The sequence below is a fragment of the Rhincodon typus genome, chromosome 9 (genome assembly GCF_021869965.1).
Source record: "Rhincodon typus isolate 14 chromosome 9, sRhiTyp1.1, whole genome shotgun sequence".
NCBI lineage: Eukaryota > Metazoa > Chordata > Chondrichthyes > Orectolobiformes > Rhincodontidae > Rhincodon > Rhincodon typus.
In genome coordinates, this window is record NC_063340.1 from 74,386,010 (window position 1) to 74,408,759 (window position 22,750).

The following is a 22,750-nucleotide window of genomic DNA, read 5'->3' on the forward strand; positions in this document are numbered from 1 at the left end:
AGGATCTAGGCCCAAAACGTCAGCCTTCCTGCTCCTCTGATGCTGCTGGCCTGCTGTGTTCATCCAGCTCTACATCTTGTTATCTCAGATTCTCCAGCATCTGCAGTTCCCGCTATCCCGCACATACTGGATCAAATCTGCTTTTGGCTAAAGCAAAGTTTTATGGTTCTTTTCAGATCTGATATAGTGTTTTTCACAAGGTTTGTGAAGTTATTCAGTATTTGCATAATATTAAAAAGGAAACCATTGTCCAAAAAGAAGACTAATGCTAATCTGTGATAGTGTTACCTGGACAAGGTAATGTCCACAAATTCCACTAAGGCTTCTCTTTATATTGATACAAGGACATTACAAACTCATCTGATTGAATAATCATATTAATCTATGAGTAGCTGATCCAGGAAGATCCCATATCCTCAAGATATTGATTTGAATTTATTATTTTTTATTTGTTATTAATTTATTTAACTTAAGTTATTAATTTATTGAATTCAATAAGTATCTGGAATTAAGAGTCTAATAATGACCGTGAATCCATTGCCAATTGTTGGAAAAACCCATCTGGTTCACTAATGACCTTTAGGGAAGGAAACTGCCATCCTTACCTGGTCTGGCCTACATGTGACTCCAGACCCACAGCAATGTGGTTGACTCTTAACTGCCCTCTGGGCAACTAGGGATGGGCAATAAATGCTGTAGAGCCAGCAATGCCCTCGTCCCATGAATGAATAAAATAAAAGTTTCTACTCAGTTGATTGGTTTCCACTGGTCTCTGACTGGAGTTCAACTCAATTAGTCTCAGTGGCCCAAGTTAAGAAGTGGAAAGAAATGGAAATTCCCTCCTGGAATTGCATATGACTGACATCCTGGGATGCAAGTAATGACCTGCTGGCACTCATTAATAGTGATCTTCCATAGTTCAAGCACTTGGCTTCAGCACCAGAAAATGGTAAATTCCTTTGGAAAAAAGCCACCCACTAAGGAGTCAACACACTTTGAATTGGAGAACAAAGGAGGAGATGAGAAAAAGGAAAATACCATATTTCTCATTCAAGGCATTATCTAGCATTGGTACACAATTACCACATCATTCTTAGAAAAATCAATGAAATGGTTCTAACAAAATATTGTTGACTTAGAAATGTTCATATCATTATTAACGTACTTTAAACTCCTGAAATAGTGTATAACCAGCCCCAGTTCCTTTCTCTTTGCTAACAGTGAAACCATGTAATGAAGTGATAAGGCAGTGGGAGTGACTTTGGGGACAAAAAATAGGTAGTGTCACATTTAACTCCCATAGCATGTCTCATCTGATATTCTGTTCCACGGACTTCAGCATTCTGGAACCATTTTGTGTCCCCTCAAGTCAAATCTCTCCTCCAAATTCTTCACAGCATCCATTCAACTGTGACCATAAACTGCCGCCATGCATCATTGCACAAACAACAGTGGCAATAATCTTGAATTTGTCAATTTTAAATAAATTGTTCTATGTTGAACAAGAAATTTCTATAAGTAAAACAAGCCCACAGTTTGAAGCTTAACAATTAAAATTAACTGTGTTATGGACCAGACCAAATCCTCTTCAAATATATCAAGAAGATAGCCTGGCCCCTAACTTTATCTTATTTAAAGGCCAGTGCAAGGTGCTGTAACTGGATTGGTTACACTACTTGGCTTTAAGCAAAACACACTTTATTCTTAATCTACAGTTAAAATACAAACAATAGGAAGAAGAATTGGTCTACCTTTAACTCTATTGGAAAACTTAACAGAATAATAGATTTTTTAAACTACTAAACAGCAACTGTTCCAATACAGTAATATTCCATAAACACACTCTTGGCAAAGGCAAATTCAATGGGATAGATTGTCTCATATGCAATATTTCTCCAGTCCAGCATGAAAGAACACCAAGAGAAAATTCTGGCAGAGAGAGAGAGAACTCATGCATTTTGCTGCAGAATGGAGAGATGTATGGCCATTTCAAAATCCCAACAACTGCTGAAACCCAAACTAAAACCCTGGTTCTGTGGCAGTCTGACTCCACCCATTCACACTGCTTCTATTATTCCAACTTCAAAACTAAACCAATACCTCACAAGCTGTTTATTTTATTGGCTTGGAACAGACCACTCAACGCCTCTGTCTCAACTGCTAAAAAAAATCAGGAGAAAATACACCTCTCAAAGCCACAGTATCATCAAAGCTGCATGAATTCCAGAAATTAATTTTATGATGTAGGAGTTGTATAATTAGTTCGCAGACATCAAATCATCTACATTAAATAAGGTCACGTACTTAGTCTTGTCCCATATACAAGGTATAATTAAGCATGCAATTCAGCAGTTAATCTTCATTCACTTAGTTATCATTAAAATATATCTCACCTCTAAAGCCTCTCTTCGTTTCTGTGTGAGTGTTCCAAAATTGTCCCACTGATCACAGATTTTCTGGCACCTTGCATTTACTTCAGCAGCATTGTGATAATCCAACTCACTTCAAAACAAAGTCAACAAAATTGTTGAATTGTTATTTTTCATTTTTAGGATTAATGAATTTATAACAAAGCAACTAGCTCTAAATCTAGTGCCTTAAGATTGCATTGAAAACAGCTAAATATTTGTAGCAATACATTTATATTTAGAATGCACCGCCAATTACTACTACTTTATAGCCATTTAAACTGTTGGTTCTCATCACTTTCTTCGTCCTGCAAATATTTTAGATATACCCTACTTAAAAGAAACCTCATTGATCTTAAAGTCAGTTTCTTTACAAACATCTTAAATAAATTAGGATTGCAGATTTTAAAGTGCTTCATCATAGTGAAAATGCATGAATTTTAATTTGTGATTTCTCAGGTAAAGAGCCTGATGCTGACTGAAGTCAGAAAGAAGACAGGTCCAATTGTAGCCCATTCATTTCCAAATCCTGCTCAATCATTCAATTAGAAAATTGTCTTTTGTCACAAAAAACAAAAATTGATAAGCAGAAAAAAGGTTGATACCATCTTGAAACTACAATGAAGTTACATTTAAACTTATTATCTGATGGTGTACTCTTGGCTACTGCGATAATTGAGGTGCATAATTCATACATTGTGGTACACCTATATTATAACGATGTCAGCTATGAATGAAACTGGAAAGACAACATTTTGTCAAAGCTTTCTGTCTTGCATTCATCAGAACATTTGCAAGAATACAGACATAAATGAAAACAATAGTTTTGTACCGTATGAGAAGAGCATGTTGATTGGTTGGCAAGTGGACTTTGATTGTTGCTATGGAAAATGCAATTAGATGATGACTGGCGGTTAACTGCCAAGCTGTGTTTAAATTTAATATGAGATGGTTATCAAGTGTCATTGTAGGGTCCTCTTTTGGGCAGTGGCTCCTGCTGTCATATTGCTGAACAACTAATTGTCATGGTGGTATAAACTGGTTCACAGGTAGAGTCACCATTTCCCTCATTGTTCCTTAGAATCTCACATGTGTAAATCTACGTTCAGGTCCTTTATGTCACGTTTACAAGCATCCTTCATGTGGAGCTTTGGATGCTCGACTGGCTTTCTGTTTCTGGCTTCTTCCCATACAGAATATACTTGGCAATGCATAAGTATTCCAACCAGCAAACAGGAGTCTGCTTGACGTGCACAAGATAAATGGGACATATACTTTTGAGAGGCATTCATGACTAATGCCTTCCAATGGAAGGAATAGAGTAACATAAACACTGAACAATCAAATCATTAACATTAAGAAAGCCTACTAATCGGTCAAATAATTCAGTGCATCATGGACAAAAGTTTAAAAAACAACTTTTGTGGAAATCAGTTTTTCCTGTCCCTGCAAAATTTTATATTTGAGGCATTTAAAAATTTTCTTGGAGCTGTTAGGTATGACCTTCATTGCCACACTTGGTACCCTCTTTGTTTTCAGCAGTATGTCTTATTAAATTTTTATTTCTTTTCACAAGACCAATTACCTTTCACACATATTACATTTTAGTTCTTACATCTTCACAGCAATCATAAACTGACAGATGGTACATTAACAAAATTAAGCATTCTAAATTTCAACATCCCAGGAAACATTAAGCATTACATCCTATTTTTCAGGCTTTGTAGCAACTTCAGCCCTTAAATCCTTCATGGTTATCATATATGAAAGTGTGCCTGCTCATGTAACATGAAGGGGAATATCAAGGGAAAAAAAAAGTATCTTTCTTCGTTATTTCATGGGATTTGGGCATTGTTGGAAAGGCCAATGCTTGTTGCCCATCCCTAATTTTCCATGAGAAGGTGGTGAGAGCTGCCATCTTGAACTGCTGTAAGTTGCTGAATGTAGGCAGACTCTCAGGGCTACTAAAAAGGGAATGCCAGAGATCTTGAACCAGTGTCAGTGAAGGTCGGGTAATAGAGTTCCAAGTCAGGATGGTGTGCAACTTGGAGGGGAACTTGCAGCTGATGATGTAGGATGAACAGAAGTTGACCTTAATCTCCTATTTACTTCCTATGGTTTAACTATCAAATTAGTCTGTGGCACTATTGATACAAGTATGTAAGCATCATGAACAGGCATTTGCTGTTGAGCAAGAGATAGATCATTCTACAGTTCATATGTTTTGCTCCTGACCACATTTGAAACAAGGATGAGGAAAGATGCTCAAGAGCAAAGGGTAAAGAAAGAAAAATAGATAAACAATGAACACTAAGTTGAAAATCAAAACTAAGATGTTTGTTGCAAGTTTTGTACTGTGACTAATGCATCAGATTGTTGTTTTAATTAATTCATGGGAATTAGGTGTCACTGCCAAGACCAGGATTTATTGCCATTCATAATTTTCCTCAAGGTGGTGGTGGTAAGCTGACTTCACTTTTCACTGTATCTTCCTAGATATATGTGACAGTAGAATCATTCATTCATCTGTTCTTGAACTGCTGCAATCCATGTGATGTGTGATTGAGAAATTATGGAAGGAGCACTTGGATGTTTATAGTTTAACACAGTTTCAAGTTTCCTGATGGAATGTTCAGCATACAATGAAGTATATTCCTTCTTGGGATGAGACTGTTGCTGGCATTTATTGCTCATTCCTAAGTGCACTTGAGAAGGTAGTGGCAATCTACTGAAACTGATTGGCTTGCTAGGCCATTTCTGGGAGCAATTAAGAGCCATACTTCTGTGTGTTTGGAGTCATATGCAAGGTAGAACACACAAGGACAGCATATTTTCTGTTTTAAAGGACATCAGTGAGTTCTTTTAAGCAATCCAGTATGATTATTAACAAGTCTAGAATTCTAGATTGGTTAATGAATAGATTTGAAATCCCCCAGCTGCAATGGTAGAATTTGGACTCATCTCCAAACATTTAACTAGGCCTCTGAATTACCAGGCCGGAAACATTACCACTATGCAATCATTCCCATACTGCCCTATACTGCCATAAAATGTCCTGAGGCACTTCATGGAAATATCAAACAAAATCTAACACCTAGATACATGGAATGATATTAGGACAGATAGCCAAAAGCTTGGCTAAAAAGGTTAGGTTTAAAGGAACATCTTAAAGAAGGAAACAGAGTTACAGAAAGAGACAGGGTTAGGGAGGGGGCTTCATAGTCTAAACCTCTGAAGGTACAGCTGCTATTTATGGAGAAATTAAAATCCTAAAGGCTCAAGAGGCCAGAATTGGAGGAGTGCAGGTACTCTCTGGGCTTTAGGGCTTGCCCAGGTATGTAACAGCTAGACTGTGAAAGGGGTTTGCAAACAAGGATTTGAATTATAAAATAAGGCTCTGCTTAATCAGGAGCAATGCAGATCAATGAGCAGAGAGGTGATGGTGAATAGGACTGCAAATTTGGACATGGGAAGCAGGATTTGGACGACTTTATGTTGATCAAGGGTAAGGGGAAAAACTGGTCAGGAACATACTAAGGCAGTGAAGTCTAAAAAGAACTATGCTGGAGGATGTCAGCAGCAAATGAACTGAAGCAAAGTTGGAGTTAGCAACATCGCTAAAGTGGAAATATGCAATCTTTATGACAGACCAGATATATGGCTGGAGTCCCAATTTACTTCAAAACGTGTTTCTAGTTTGAATTTTCTTTGTTGGTTGTATCTATTGCAATGAGAGTTTATTTGGCAAACTATAAAAGCATGGAATAAATGTCATAGAGAAGTTTGATCTTGCTAGAATGATGATGATGATGCACGTGCTGATCATTCTCCCTCCCAAATAATTTCCCAAATACATTTTATTTCTTGAAAGCGTTAACTATCTCTTGAAAATTTTTGAGAAAAAGAATATTTTAGTCCCTGTTTAACATTTATATCACTATTATGATCATCTGCAAATCCTAGTTCGACATCTCTCAGGAGAATGTTTCAGGTTATACTGCTGTCTCACTCATAAAACTACTGGTGACCGAGTTACGGCTGTTCCTTTGATATTTTGATACTAGAGATTTGAGATTAAAACAGCCAGTGAAATTCAACCACTTGCAATGCCTCTAATGAGACAATATATAGAATGGCTTATGCCACTGTCCCACTGCTGCTGATAGAGTCACTTCTCTCAGTTTCTTCAGTTAACAAAGGAACAGCTAAGTTATTTTTCCTGGAAGGAAATGTATCAGACATGAAACAGCAGAGGATATCCATCTGCATTGTAGCAATGTGCCTGGTGCCTACCCAAATGTCATTACCAAGACTTCTATCAATGTAATTTTCAGTTTATTTTTTGAAAAATATTAATGGTGCAGTCAGAATAATAAAATTACGTACAAGTGAGGTAGCACTTTTGCTTTAGTAATTTTTTAAATATACAAGGGATTTGTCTTCTCTTTCCCCTCCAAAATGCTTTACTTGGAGTACAATCCTTATCCTGAAGTAATAGCAATTAAAATAACCTTTTCAGCTTTATTTTTAACTCAGTTGCTATCATTTGGAATTGCTACACAGTGCACGATTACTTGGAAGCCAAATATCAATGAAGTGTCATCAGCTGTCAGCCTGCAAATGGAACATACTTCAGTTCCTGTGCAATGGCAGCAATCTGCTCCACGCGGTCCTGGTGTGCAGCCAAGTCACTCTCAAATGCCTCATGTTTTCTCAGTAAAGCCCGCATTTCAGTCAAGGAGGCAGATTCGTAATCTTTCTGCATCAAAATATAATCTTTCCCTGGGGAAAGCAAGAATCTCTATTAGTTCAGTAAACCTTTTCCTCACACATTTCAAACTTCTAGTTCAAAAATCCTTTTAAAAAAAAGATCAAAAAGGGTTATTTTAATTTATGATTTTTCTTTTCTTTATGGTACGGTCAGAGTCCTGCCAGCTCTCTGTATCATAGTCAAAACAATCCCATTCCCCTGCTTGATCCTCGTAGTCTTGTAAGTTTACTTCCCCAAGTTGTCAATCTGAATTCCTTATAAAATCATTCGTCAGCTCTGCATACACCATCCTTATAGGCAGCAAGTTTTAGGGTATTACCATTCACACATAAGGAGGTTCGGTTGTCACATTCCTCTTTTCATTCTGTGACATGATAGAAGATAAGGCGGCATGGGATAGGGGGAAGTGTGGCAGATTGGATTCAGAATTGGCTGACCCTTAGAAGACAAAGGGTGGTAGTGGACGGAAAATATTCAACATGGTGCTCAGTTACGAGTGGTGTACCACAAGGATCTGTTCTGGGTCCTCTTCTATTTGTGATTTTTGTAAATGATTTGGATGTAGGAGTGGAACGTTGATTAGTAAGTTTGCGGATGATACGAAGGTGAGTCGAGTTGTGGATATTGCAGAGAGCTATTCTAGGTTACAAAGGGACATTGATAGGATGCAGAGCTGGGCTGAGAAGTGGCAGATGGAGTTTAACCCTGAAAAGTGTGAGGTGATTCATTTTGGTAGGAAAAACTTTGAAAGCAGAATACAGGGTTAACGGAAAGATTCTCGGCAGTGTGGAGGAGCAGAGGGATCTTGGGGTTCATGTCCACAGTTCCCTGAGAGCTGCCACCCAGGTGGATAGAGTTGTTAAGAAGGCGTACCGTGTGTTAGCTTTCATTAATAGAGGGATCGAGTTCAAGAGCCGTGAAGTTATGCTCCAGCTATACTAAAAACCTGGTTCGGCCACATCTGGAGTATTGTGTCCAGTTCTGGTCGCCTCACTACAGGAAAGATGTGGAAGCGTTGGAAAAGGTGCAGAGGAGATTTACCAGGATGTTTCCTGGAATGGAGGGAAGGTCTTACGAGGAAAGGTTGAGAGAGCTAGGGCTTTTCTCTTTAGAACAACGAAGGATGACAGGTGACTTGATAGAGGTGTACAAAATGATCAGAGGTATAGATAGACAGCCAGAGACTTTTTCCTAGGGTGGAGGTAGCTATTACAAGGGGGCATAGTTTTAAAGTGAATGGAGGTAGATATAGGGGAGACGTCAGAGGTAGGTTCTTTACTCAGAGTGTGGTCAGGGCGTGGAATGCATTGAGGAGAGGGTAGTGGAGTCGGCCTCATTAGGGGCTTTTAAGCAGCTATTAGATAGGCATATGGATGATAGTATAAGGTAGGGGTGGAGGTTAGATAGACCTTAGGATTAGGGTAAAAGTTTGGCACAACATCGTGGGCCGAAAGGCCTGTACTGTTCTATGTTCTTGGTCAAAAATCACACGACACCAGGTTATAAGTTCAACAGGTTTATTTGAAGACACAGCTTTTGGAGTATTGCTCCTTCTTCAGGTGTCAGTGAGAAAGGTATCCCATGTCACTAGGAGAACAACTTTTCTTTTGCATTGTCTAAACCAGTGGCTTCCAACCTTTTCAATAACATGGCATACTTCAATGATACAAACAATTTCTCAGCAACCCACTTGTTTCCCCCATCACCTCAATTCTATCCCGTTTGGCCATGTGTGTTTAGAATGTTAGAATCAAAAGACCGATACCGTGCTTTTAAATTGATGATTAAAATTTTCACAAGTTTTGAGTCGTAATTTTGATTGAGTAGAATATTAAGATGAAACAATGTTTGTCTTACATTGATTTTCATTACTTTTGTACAAAATTTCACAGCACACTTGGACAGTTATTATGGCACTGGTCTAAACGTTTCAATCTTGTACACCTCCATCACACCTCCCTTCAGTCTCCTTTGCTGTAAGAGATTTATCATATTGCCTTTTTTTTTTGAAAAAGGCTACTTGTGTTTGTACCACTACTGATTCTTAACAGACCATAAGCTGTCACAGGATAATTTATACACACTCTGGTGTACCTCCTGTTGCATTGGTCCCAGCTGAGTTGCTAGTAGGGACTGGTGTGGGAGTAGCAAGAGGAAGGTTTAATTGAGCTGGGATGGGTTGTATGGGGGAAAACAATTGCAATCGTAGAACAACTGCTAACACGGACAGAAAAGATTATACAATATTTTTGAAGACAACCAGTTCTCTCCTGTTATCAACCAAAAGACTCATTATTGGTTGAGACTATGTGTATGCAAATTAGCTGCTGCATTTCCCCAGCTGCTACTCGTAACTTTCCTGTTTGGATTTTTTCATTTAATGTTGCAGTAGCCATTATAAATGGGCACCTGGAAGCACAGGCAGACTGGAATATGCAAGGGAATGGAGAACAATGTGCTTGAATCAATTTTTTAATAAAGGAATTGCTTATGACTGCAAACCAGGAAACTATCATTTAGTAAAATAAGACTGTAGTTAAAAATTTCTAACATGCATACTCCGCATGGACCAAAAATGCAATGGGAACCAATATAAAACTTGATGATATGGAAATAATGAACAATATACTTTGTCATATTAATGGTGGTGTCTTACCATGTGACCACGCTTCATAAGTTGTAGCTTTCTGTCTGAATTTCTCAGCGAGGTGATCTAATCGCTCCAATCTCCTTATTTCGGTCAGAAGCCATTCTTCATATCCCTTTTCTGCCTGCTCAAGGCGCTGCCAAGCACCTGCAATGTCCTGGATAAAAATGAGAAGAATCAGGTCTTTTTCTAATTTGCTGCATCCTTCTGCATCATAAATCAACTATGACCAGCACAAATACATTCCCAAGTATCCATCAAGACAAACTTGAATGAATCGATGAACACAAGAAACTTCAGAGGCTTCCTGTCCCATCTAGATCTGCCAATCCTTCATGTGAGAAAGGTCAGTTTTTTAACATTAAAATACTATGAGAAATCTCGTATTCCCTATCTCCTCAACCATTATCTTTATCTCTTCAGCATTGCACATACACTTTCAATTGTGATTTCCTGATTTTGTACAGTTTTAAACCTTGAGTAAGTTGGACAAAGGAGAGCCAGTGAATGTCACCGATTGGATTTTCAGAAGGCCTTTGACAAGATGCTGCAAAATGAAACTACTAAATAAGGTGAGCCCATGGTGTGAGGGGCAAGGTACTGGCATGCATAGAGGATTGACTGGCTGGCAGAAGGCAAGAGATGAGATAAAGGGGTCTTTTTCAGGATGGTAGCTGGTAACTAATGGAGTTCTGCAGCCATTAGTGTTGGGACTAGAACTAATCATGATATACATTAATGATCTGGATGAAAGAATTTGGGGCATTGTGGCTAAGTTTGCAGATGATACAAAGATATATGGAGGTAAAGCCAGTGTTGAGGAGGTGGGGAGGCTGCAGGAGGACTCGGACAGGCTAGGACAATGGGCAAAGAAGTGTCAGATGTAATTCAGTGTGGGGAAATGAGAGATTGTGCACTTTGGTCAGAAGAAGAGGCATAAACTATTTTGTAAATGTGGAAGTCAGAGACACAAAGAGACTTAGGAGCCCTGTTTCAGGATTCTCAAGATTAACATGCAGGTTCAGTTGGCAGTTAGGAAGCTAAATGCAATGTTAGCATTCATTTTGAGAGGGTTCGAATACAGGAGCAGAAATGTACAGCTGAGGATGTATAAGGCTCCGGTCACACCACATTTGGAATATTATGAACTGTTTTAGGCCGCATATCTAAGGAAGGATGTGCTTGGAGGGGTCCAGAGAAGGTTTACAAGAATGCTCCCAGGAATGAAGGACCTGTCATATGAGGAGCGGTTGAGGACACGGTGTCTGCACTTTGAGTTTAGAAGTCGGGGGTGGGGGGAGGGAACAGCCTCATTGAAACCTACAGCGAATTGATGAATCCTGGATAGAGTGGGCATGATGATTCTGCTAGTAGGAGAGACAAGGACTCGAGGGCATAGCCTCAGAATGAAAGGACAACCCTTTAAGAACTGAGATGAAGAGGGATTTCTTCAGTCTGAGGTTGGTGCATCTGTGGAACTCATTGCCTGTAGAGCCAGGTCATTGAGTATATTTAAGACAGAGATAGATAGGTTCTTGATTAATAAGGGAACCAAGGGTTATGGGGAGAAGACAGGAGAATGGGGTTGAGACAAAAAAAAAAGCCATGATAAAATGGTGGAGCTGATTTAATAGGCCAAATGGCCTAATTCTGTGTCTATGTCTTTGGTCTTAATGGTAATTCACAGCGAATCAGAAATGACCGTTCCCATAATTTGCACATTAAGGCAATAGTGCAACATCAATAAATTGTAGAGCTTTGGCAACATTGCTTCATAATAAAAAAAAGGCAAGCTGACAGAAAAATGATGAAAAACAAAGGGAGAGGTGAGTGTAATGGATAAATTTAGTTTTCAACTGATGTTTTATATCCAACCAAATGGCTGAACTGATTACAAGATAAGGAAAAAGAAGTGCATTGATCCTGCCTGTTCTAACAGACTAGGTACTATGTCCATCAAGGTGTCATCTACCTTTTTTGGATATGGGAAATATCAGGCTACCGTTCAGTAAATAAATCATGTAGTTAAAGAATTACTCCAATATTATTTTCTTGTACTCCCTTACTAATTCTTGATCAAAGGGAAATTATTTTGTAGAATTTCTGATTCTGAGCCAAATGGAGTAAAGTTAACTTTGGCAATGAACAGTACATTACTTTTTTATTCACTGCACAAATGAAGTCAGCTACCGACAATTTCAGGTTCCAGATTTTCACCAAAACCATTTATCTGTGGTGATATTGTTAACAGTTATCCTCTTGCTCTGAAAACGGGTAGTTTATCTGCAAAGTTAGTTTAACTGCTAACAGTCAGGTTAAAATTCTATAACACCACCTTACTGGAAGCTAAAAATTTAACCATAAGAATTTTAGTAACGTACTGAAACCATTTTTCCCTCAGAGGGCATGAAGGCTGGTCTGTTGCTGATCCTCAGCTTGGTCTGCAAAGTGTTGAAGTTGATTTCCAACTGACACTTCTCCTGGATTTTGGGAGGCTTGTGCAAACGACGGTAGTCCCGAAAATCTTCCAATTTCCGTTGCACGGCTTGCATTGTCTTCTCAGAAGATCGATTTTCCAGCCAGGGAATGGTCCTCTGAATCCATTGCAGCAGCTAGTAGGGACAGAAACACAAGTTTACTAACTAGAATCATCATGCATATTCACTGGAGTTTGTCTAAACTCCTACTTCTGCCCTCACCCACCCCATTTCCAACATCTATGGTTTATTTTCCACTTCCATCAACATATAATGGGAAATCTTTCACTCCATATTCATACACATTTCTGACTCCAATAGCAAATAAAATAAATTATACCTACTGACTTGTAAGCAAGCATGTACAGGTTACTAATTGGAAGTAGGGAAAATATATTAAACATTTTCAACTTAACTATTCAGTCTCCAACCTATGATCTGGAAACTAAAATCATAGAAAATGTGTTTTCTGACATAGGCGAGAGAGGAAAAAAAGCTTAGAATCTATGTACTCACTGATATGCTAAGTTTCTTGGTCACGTGCTTAATAAAGTAAGAAATACACTTTTTATCAATTTCCTGCATGCAAATTTTTATTCAAGCAAAACTGGGCATGGATACAATTTCAACCTTTGTCTTCCAACTAAATTGTTTTGTGAAAGAGCTTTAACATATGGAAGGAAAATAGGCAGAAAGATAAACAGACAGAAAGATAGACAAAAAATGAAAGAAACAAACTTGGATTAACATAGAGCTTGATACAATCTTAAGACTGGTTAAAGTAGTTTACATTTAATTAAGTACTTCTGAAGCACAATCTCTATTGTAAAGCTGAAAAGGTAGATAAGATGATAGTCCAGGAGAATATAATCAACAGTTTTTTGTTCAACATTTAGTATCAAATATTTTACATTACCCATTTTGTCCTTTCATCTTCTAAAACAAGCATACTCTTATCAAAATTGTTCTACACAATTTCCAAATTAATTTTATTCCATCAGATCATTTTTCTTCCTTTCAGAGTTTTCACTAATATATTAAATACAGTAAGGAAAACAAGTTGCGTACTCAGGAAACTTTAACATGAGGGAATATTTTTATATTGTCTTTCTCTAAGTTTCCACAACTCCTGGTTTCCCCAGGCCTTTCCCCTTTTAGCTACTGGTGTTCTAAGTGATTGGATGTGGAAGGTGTAGTGGTAGAGAGGAAGACAGAACCAACAGTCTCGTCTGCCACTGCAGCTCTGACCAGCCACAGGAATGCAGCAAAATAGAGCCAGCTAAAAGTGGTTTCTATTTTTTAAAATATCCTGATTTTGTTGGCTTTCAAAAGTAATGTGGCTCAGATCAGCATCCAATTAGTAACAAGTGTTGTATCAAGCCTTTTCTCTTCAAGTAAAAAAAGATAAAGTTGCCATAGTCTTACCAGACCACAGGGCTTCTCCCTCATTAGACACACACAGCTGGTGATAACCAGAGGTCACCAAACCTCAGGCAAGGGGAGAGGTTGAGAAGGAGAGTCCATCATGTTAGCCTCAGCTGGTGCAGGAATTGAACCTACACTGCTGGCATCATTCTGATTTGCAAACCGGCCATCTAGCCAACTGAGCTACACTAGCCTCCTTCTCATTTCTTCAAGTGTGGTTAAAGCTTTGATTATGACCTTCAAAAATTATTATTCTTCTTCAAAGGGCCAGTTTTAGTAACTAATACTTCAATCCAAACTCTGCTAAATGATAAAGGAAAAGGGAAACATTTCATTTATTAATATCAGTATCTGAGTTTACCTCACTGGCCAGCCTCTCATACTCTCCCATTGACTTTTCATTCTCCTGATTCACTGCCAGTATCTTGCAAATCCTGTTGGCTGCCATCTCAGCCTGTATTCAGAAACAAACCACATCTGAGACAAAAATATACATGCACAAAGCATAACAACAAGGAGTATTCAAGCTCATGAAGGCAATTCAGTATTTGGAAGAGAGCAGCTTTGTTGAACCATTGTGTATTTGTTATGAGAAATGGCAAATCACCAAAAGAATTTCAAAAATGGAGCAAAACCTAATTTTATTGATCATAAGTAAATGTATCCAAATCTTCCACAGATCACATGCAACCAAAAATATTATATTTGAACCATGTTAGAATGTAAAAATGAAAACAACATAAACCAACACAAACATGTTAGTCAATAACTGAAGAGCCCTGGTAATGCTACATTTTCTTAGCAAGTAAATGTTAATATGGCATGTGCGTATACATACATGTCTTTCCAGTATGATTTATGTTTTGATGTTCAAGTTATTTGGTGGCAAGGGTCGTAATTCTCAATCTGATATTTTTCCAACATAGATTTAGAACTTTCACATCATTTTGAAAGATCAAGCATCACTGGAAAAATGGGAACAACTTGCCTCCAACTGGTTCTACATCTTATTTCACTGGCAACTCAAACTGGGAGCAATGGAATGGGGGCGGGGGTTCATGGGAGTCTTGACAAGCTTTGCTTCTGCCTGCTGTCTTTTTCAACATCATTCTTAAGGTGCATCCAGGAGAATTCCGGGTTCCCCAGGTACAACTTCATTATGGCCAGTGTTGTGTGCTCTGCACCACTGTCATTCCCCCTGTGCAATATTTTAGCCACAAGAATAGCATTTCTGGTTTTCTTCCTTTACCGCTCACCCTCCCCCTCATTTTGCCTATCCCCATTCTCATTTCCCCAGGCTTCTTCTCGCCACTTCCCTTTCCTCTATTCCTGTCCCTTTCTTCCTGCTCATCCTTCCTCTTCCTATCAGTAGTGAGCACAGAAAATATTTTGTAAATAATTCATTTTATACCATGAATTAAATATTGCAAAATTGTCATGTGAGTTTAGGTGATGGTGAAATAGATCTGGAAAGTTGAAGTCAATTACTGTAATATCTGATTTAATGCTGAATACCATTTTCCTATGTTCTGGGATGTTGCCTATTAGCATTGTTAAAAACCCTTAATAAATTTGCAAGGATTGAATGTGTACACATTCATTTCTGGCACATTGACTATAGCCTCAGACTAACATTTCAATCTAATACTCCTGCCTCTCTCTCACATAGCTGGCTAATCTCAATGCAGTTATCCCAAGTTCTTTAACCTTGTCTGGAATACTGCACTTTTCCCCGTATCCAATCTCACAGGAGATTGGCCAGTTTATCCAAAATAAAATCAGCAACATAAACTGGAGAAAAACAGCTTACAAGTGTTAAATATACTATACAGCAAACTACTTAGCCTTGCAACAAAGAGATCCTAGTGCAAAGATCTGCAGAAGGATGCAGTTTGGAAGGAAAGATTGATGACGGCAGAGCGGTAGGCATTGCTTACATGGACTTTTCGTAAAGTCTTTGACAAGGTTCCACATGGTAGACTAATTAGTAGAATTAGATCACATGGGATTCAGGGTGAGCTTGCCAATTGGATCCAGAATTGGCTTGATGGTAGGTGAGAGGGTGGTGGTGGACAGTTGTTTTTCGGACTGGAGGCCTGTGACCAGTGATGTTCTACAAGGATTTAGGTATTGGGTCTGCTTTTGTTTGTCATTTATATAATGAATTTGGATAAGAATATAGGAGGCATGGTTAGTAAGTTTGCGATGACACCAAAATCGGTGGTATAGTGAAAAGCGAAGAAAGTTATCTAAGATTACAAAGAGATCTTGATCAACTGGATCAATGGGCTTATTGGTGGCAGATGGACTGAAAGCAAAAAATGCTGGAAATCAGTGGGTCAGGCAACATCCTTGAAGCAAAAGCAAGGTAATGTTTCAAGTCTAGACAACTCTTCATCACAGCCAATGCAGATGGAGTTTAATCTGGATAAATGCAAGGTATTGCATTTTTGTAAAAGAAACAAGGTCAGGACTTGTTCAATTAATGATAAGGCCTTGGATAGTGTTCAGGTACATAATTCTTTGAAATTTGTGTTACAGAGTGGTGAAGGTGGCATTTAGCATGCTTGCCTTCATCGCTCAGACCATCGCGTATAGGAGTTGGGCGTCATTTGGAGGTTGTACAGCACGTTGGTGAGGCCACTTCTGTAGTACTGTATGCAGTTCTGGTTGTCCTGCCTAAGGGAGATATTATTAAATTGGAGAGGGTTCAAAAAAGATTCGCAAAGTCTCTGGGAATGGAGGGTTTAAGTTATAAAAATGGGCTGGATAGGCTGGGACTAATTTCACTGGAGTGTAGGATGCTGAGGGGTGATCTTATAGAGGTTTATAAAATCATGATGTGGAAGTGCCAATGTTAGACTGGAGTGAACAAAGTTAGAAGTCACATGACACCTGATGAAGGGGCTGTGCTCCAAAAGCTTGTGATTTCAAATAAACCTATTGGACAACAACCTGGTGTTGTGTGATCTTTGACTTTGTATAAAATCATGAGGTGCATAGGTAAGGTGAAAAGTAAGGGTCTTTTCCCTCGAGTGTGGGAGTTCAGAACTAGGGGGCTTTTTTAAGGTGAGAGAAGAAAGTTTTATAAAGGACGAGGGCCAACTTTTTGTTTTACACAAAGTGGTTCGTGTGTGGAATGAATTGACAGAAGAAATGGTGGATGCAGGTACAGTTACAACACTTAAAAGACATTTGGACATTTGAACAGGTACTTGGACATTTGAACAGGTACATGAACAGGAAAGGTTTGAAAGGATACAGGCCAAACACAGATAAGTGGAACTAATTTAGTTTGGGAACATGGTCGGCATGGATTAGTTGGACAGAAGGGTCTGTTTCCATTCTGTATGACTCTATTAGATCCACAGTAAACGTACAAAATGGACTACTCTACTGTAGACTCAAATTATACCTATGCAATACCCTCACTACTCCCCCTTTCTTTTCATGACTGCACTAACTCTGTCTCCACCTCTTATTTTGTGTTGCACAGAAACATGTTACTAATGGCGCAGCCACACAGTTGTTCAAACATCAAGATCTGGGCATCAATTTATTGTATAGTTATGAGGTACAATTCACATGCAAACAAACAAGCACTTTGCTGGTACAAAATTAATTGTGGACAACACAACTTTTGGAGTACCTGCTCTGCTCCAGCAAAAGCATGATAGAAACACGAAACGTACGTCATAAGAGCCCTCTGATCAGGTTTGGGTGTATTCACAATATCTAATGAGGAGGGAAAGCACAAGGATAGGGGTGGAATAAACAAGGTGGAAAACAGCAATTCACGTTTGGATAAAGGGCAAAGGATGGTGGGTTTGTAGTTTTGTCCGTTTCCTAATTTTAGCAAATGCATTTCCCCATCTACATTCTTACTGCTTTGCTAAAATTAACAAATGGAGTGAAATATAGCCCTCATTTCATTAGAGGCCTCTTCAGAGGAAATCCCCATTGTTGCACAAAGTGTTTCTTTCAGTCAGAAATCTCTATAATGTTGTAGAAGGTACTGGGAATGTAAGTCCACATATGTGCGTAAATAAATAAACACGCAAACAAATGCTGGTGTTAACCAACCCATCAACAGGTTTTTATGAGACCTCTAATGTTTATTATATCAGAAGGAATAAGATTTCTTTGTTGATCGAGGTAATCACTTAATGTTGACAATAGCAATAGCAATAGCAAAAGAAACTGAAGATACAACCTCACAGCAAATGATAGAAAGGAAATACCAGAAACCAGGATCTAAAGCTACTGTAATAAGAAAAAAGTGATTAAAAAGATAAAAACATAAAAGGTAATATGACCCATTCAGCAGCAGACACAATGGGATATGTAGAAGCTGGAAATCAGAAAGCTGAGGTTTAAAGATCTGGGCTGTCCATAGGTTTTGACCTCACCTTCTGTGCACCTGCAAACATATGGTAGTAACAGGAAACATAAGTCATAACAGCCCTTTCATCAGGTCTTGCTGCATCTACAATGTCTGTTTAGAAAGAAAATTGTTACTTTTTATGAAATGTCAAAATTAACAACAGACTGTAACTTATTCTGGACGAGAAAACCTTGGACAAATCAAACACTACCATTTTTCAGTTGAATAAAATTGCACAATGAACAAAAACAGATACATCACAAGAGATAGTAGGAACTGCTGATGCTGGAGAATCAGATAACAAGGCGTAGAGCTGGATGAACACAGCAGGCCAAGCTGTGTAATAAGTAACAAGTGCACAGTCACAGTGACTCCGAGTTCAAATCCCATGTGCACCAGAGGTGTATTATAACACTTCTGAACTGTGTTGGTGAATACCTACAACAGATCCCTGTCCTTGGTAACACCACTTCTGAATAGCAAGTTAAGAAAAGTCTGTTTCAATTTCAAACTAGAAACAAGCGCAGAAATTAACCAGAATGGAGAATGAATGAACTTTTATACACAAGCAGCACAATTTGTAGTTTTCTCAATGGCGGCAATTAGAAGCAGTCTTACTCAGCCAGATTTTCTGAAGAAGGGTCAAGACCCAAAACGTCAGCTTTCCTGCTCCTCTGATGCTGCTTGGCCTGCTGTGTTCATCCAACTCTACAGCTGGTTATGTCAGATACTTCACAATGCTGCATTGTGCTTGGCTCAATGCCAACTGCCGAGGTTGTACACACCATTGAGGACGACAACTCTACAGTGCAGGACAAGCCGTTAATAGGATACTCGCATTGGTTTGTCTACCATCTCAGCTAAGTGTATCAGCAAAACAGCAGCTCTCCAACAAACAATGTGTTATCCATCTGAAAAGACACATCAGGACTGCATAACACAGGATCAACCATCAGCTTTTGGACAATGTTTTGAGGCAAGGGACATGATTGCAATAAAGAGCAAAAATAGCTTGGGTCCATTTTTTTTTTGGAGCAGTCCCTTTTATTTTGAATATTCCAGCACTTGGAGTTGGCAAGACAAAAGAAACACTCCAAGGATTTTCAGAGCCAGTGCTTTTTCAAACGTCTCAGATGTATCATTGTAGACAGCAGTCCAGAAAGAGAGAAGGGAAATAATGGGTAAATGGAAACAGAAGTCGGGTCCTAAAAGCCTGTTACATCATTCAAAAAAAAAAATTATTGATCTCAGTTTTGAAATTTCTATTTGACCTATCCTTAACAGCTTTTTGTTGGAAGAGAAATCCAGATTTTCACTTCTCTACGTCAGGCAAGGGCATGGACTGAAATCATGGGCTCTGGGATCTGCTACTGGCCTGGGGCCCAGCTCTGTACTCCCAACACGAGCACGGTTGCTCTCCTTACAGCCATAGTTATTGGGACCTGATGTACCCCCCCTGTCCTGGGTCTTAGTGTCACTAAATATTTCTTGACGTACACCTCAAAGGGCTTAGTCCTAATTCTAAAGTTGTACCCATCTTCTTCACGATTCCATTTCCAGGTAAAATGGTTTCTCTCAATCAACTGGCAGCAGCCCTAAGACAAAGCCAGGGAGGGGAGGAGGATTAGCAGCTGGGAATTACAAGCTTTGGTGAAGAAGCTGACTGCAAATACTATGGGGTGAAGAGAACACACTGCCCCTCTGGGCTCCACGCCAATATTTTCAGAAATTATTTTTCCTGTACCTGCTCCACTTATTGCTAACCAATTTCCCAAAAAGAGAAAATGGGCACAATAAGGTCCAATTTCTTATCCAGTGTTTATATTTTCATTTGAAATTCTTCTTGTAATCAGAAAACTGAAAACTTCCACACTGAGGTACGCCTTACCTTCTGCATCCAGCATCTTGGGGATATCCAGTTCTTTTTCTGCAATGTCCAAAGCAAGATTCAAGTTGTAAAGGGCATCATCCTATAGGTAGGAAACAATGAGTTTGACAGCAAATTAAAGTATCTATATTCAGTCATGTATCTCTAATTAATTTTGTTACTTGAATAGCAAATAGAAAAACAATGTAGTTGTGGCCATGTGCAACATTAACAAATCAAAACTGTGGTTTTGGTTAGCAGCCACTAAAGTAACACTTGACATAAGTAACAAGTGCACAGTCACAGTGGCTCTGAGTTCAAATCCCATGTGCACCAGAGGTGTATTATAACACTTCTGAACTGCATTGGTGAATACCTACAACAGATCCCTATCCTTGGTAACACCACTTCTGAATAGCAAGTTAACAAAAGTCTGTTTCAATCGCAAACTAGAAACAAGCACAGAAATTAACCAGAATGGAGAATGAATGAACTTTTATACACAAGCAGCACAATTTGTAATTTTCTCAATGGCGGCATTAGAAGCAGTCTTACTCAGCCAATTATAAAATACCATACTGGAAAGCAAAATGGAAGCAATGACGTATTTGTGGGATTGGTTGTTACGTATGTCCAGTTGATTGCCATCTTCACATACATCATATATGTCAAATAGAAGATGTAAGGTAATTTGTTCCTCTTCACTTCAACGGAAATTTAAAGCAGAAGAGGCAAAACAGAAACATGATTTATAGTGACCAATTTTACAACGGGGCACATTGTAAATTACCAAGAATGAGGTAGCTTTTAACAATGTTCAATTTTATATCAAGACGCAATGTTGAAATCTAACTTATTCTTAGATTATTTTTCAATCTGCAAAATGAAAGTTTTTTTTTTTTAAAATGATAAGGCAGGTGTATGTTAATACCTCTTGTAGCATATCATAATCAATTAGATCAGTTCTCTGTCTGTGTATGAGGGCATTAAATGCTCATCCGTTCTTCCAGCAACATGCATAGGCAACGCCAAACCAGCCACAATGGGGCAACAAGACAGATCAGAATGCATGCAGTGAGAGAACAGAAATGTCTGATACAATGAAAATGATTAAAGACAAACAATCAATTTGCAACACGATACAGAAAAAGACAGGAGAGGAGTCAGTTGGAATTTTTTTTTCTTAATTACAACATTAATAATGGTCTTTCAACTTATAATCAATACATTGTACAGGCAAGTAGCTTGTAATTTATTCACAAAGAAGCTGGTGATGATTTTACCAGGCTTCATGCATCAATAACCTTACAAACACAGGCTTTGGTCATCATGGGCGCAAAATGCCCATTGTTGGTGGAACAGTGATGTATTAGAATTCCCAACCGTAAATCCAGTTGAATGTAGACTCTATTCCAAATTGTACTGACTGTATGGTTAGGGTGTGCACTTGATGGTTGCAAATATGTGTCAGTGTCCTCACCCAGACCTTTTAAGATCCAGGAGGGCCTGACTGCTCCATTTGATACACCCTCAAGCTTTACAAAAAAGTAGCAATTTTGATTCTAGACAGAAGATGTTTGGTCCTTTCTGATTGTGAATTATACAGAGACCTTCTGAGGCAGAAGATGTAATTTCAAATGTAACTTTGAAACTCTTCATCAAATGGTCTTCTAAGCAGCAGGACATCCACAGAAAGTGCCTCTTGTTGGAAAAGGTTCGAGCTAAAAGCAGTTCAGATTCAAGAGTAAAATAGCTCTGCCTCTTGATGATAATAAATTCAAGCCAATCCGCTCCTTACCAGTGAAAAGGCCAATATACTCAAGCAGCACAGAGCAACTTTGCACATGGAATTCCTTTGTCTGGATTCAGTTTCCCTGTGAGTTCCTATGTGAGTTCTCAAAGTGGACAGTGTTCAGAGATGCACACACCATAAAAGTGTTAAACTCCAACTTCCTGCTGTGAACCCATACTAATTTACTAGATCTGAGGAAGGGTCATTGGACCTGACACGTTAACACTGATTTTTCTTCACAGATGCTGCCTGGCATGCTGAGCTTTTCCAACAGCTTCTGTTTTGGTTCCTAATTTACTAGTATTTGACAGTTCTGAAGTAGAAGGATGAAAATAAAAACACGGCTAAATGTTACAGATTATAAATTTCTATTAGTCCATTTTATGAAATTATAGAAAAGGAAATGGAACCCGAGAAGGCTGGAAATACAAAACAGAAACAGAAAATGCTGGGAATATGCTAAAAAGGTCTCCTAACACCTACAATATGTTTCGAATGTAACCTTTTGTCAGAAATAACATTTTTCCAAACTTATCCCTAAGGATGCTATGCATTTCTAGTATTTTTGATTGTGCATGTAATTATAATTCAGATTTTACTTTGAGTTCATTTATCTGTTATACTGAGACACCCACAGTTAGCCCACCCAAACACACTACCAACTGATTGCAAAGAATATTAACTGCAACCTGCACCATTGGCTTTGTCATATTATGCAGAAATAAATAGGAAGGGGAAAATCACAAACATTCAGGAACCAACAGACCACTGATAAATGGAAAATTCTGCAGAAGCGACAGTATTTGTTGTTTGTTGTCACATTACAAGTGGTTTAATCACCAAACTAGTTGATTTATGCAGTGGAAGTGGAACACAAAATTAAGTAGACATATATAATTTCAAGGCATGCAAAAATGCTAAAACATTTAAGACTTATTTTGAAGAATCTTTGGAAATCAGAGTGAGCTGACTACATGCA

The 22,750-nt window shown here is 38.5% G+C and overlaps 1 protein-coding gene across 5 annotated transcripts in view; it reads right to left on the reverse strand.

The window, feature by feature from the left end:
- Positions 1-20,082, reverse strand: part of LOC109916654 (alpha-actinin-2) — a 42,164-nt gene extending 22,082 nt beyond the window's left edge. For 2 of the 5 annotated variants that reach the window (XM_048601280.1, XM_020516387.2), the window contains exons 1-7: positions 20,001-20,082; positions 17,378-17,463; positions 14,090-14,182; positions 12,208-12,438; positions 9,836-9,983; positions 7,040-7,190; positions 2,394-2,502 (exon numbers count right to left, since the gene is read on the reverse strand). In XM_048601280.1, coding sequence (XP_048457237.1) covers positions 2,394-2,502; positions 7,040-7,190; positions 9,836-9,983; positions 12,208-12,438; positions 14,090-14,182; positions 17,378-17,463; positions 20,001-20,016 — 834 coding nt within the window. In that variant the 5' untranslated portion in view covers positions 20,017-20,082. Of the gene's footprint in view, positions 1-2,393; positions 2,503-7,039; positions 7,191-9,835; positions 9,984-12,207; positions 12,439-14,089; positions 14,183-17,377; positions 17,464-18,137; positions 18,216-20,000 lie in introns of those variants that run through there. The other 3 variants (XM_048601279.1, XM_048601278.1, XM_048601277.1) reach the window with 2 other exon arrangements.
- Between the last annotated feature and the right edge of the window lie 2,668 nt (positions 20,083-22,750).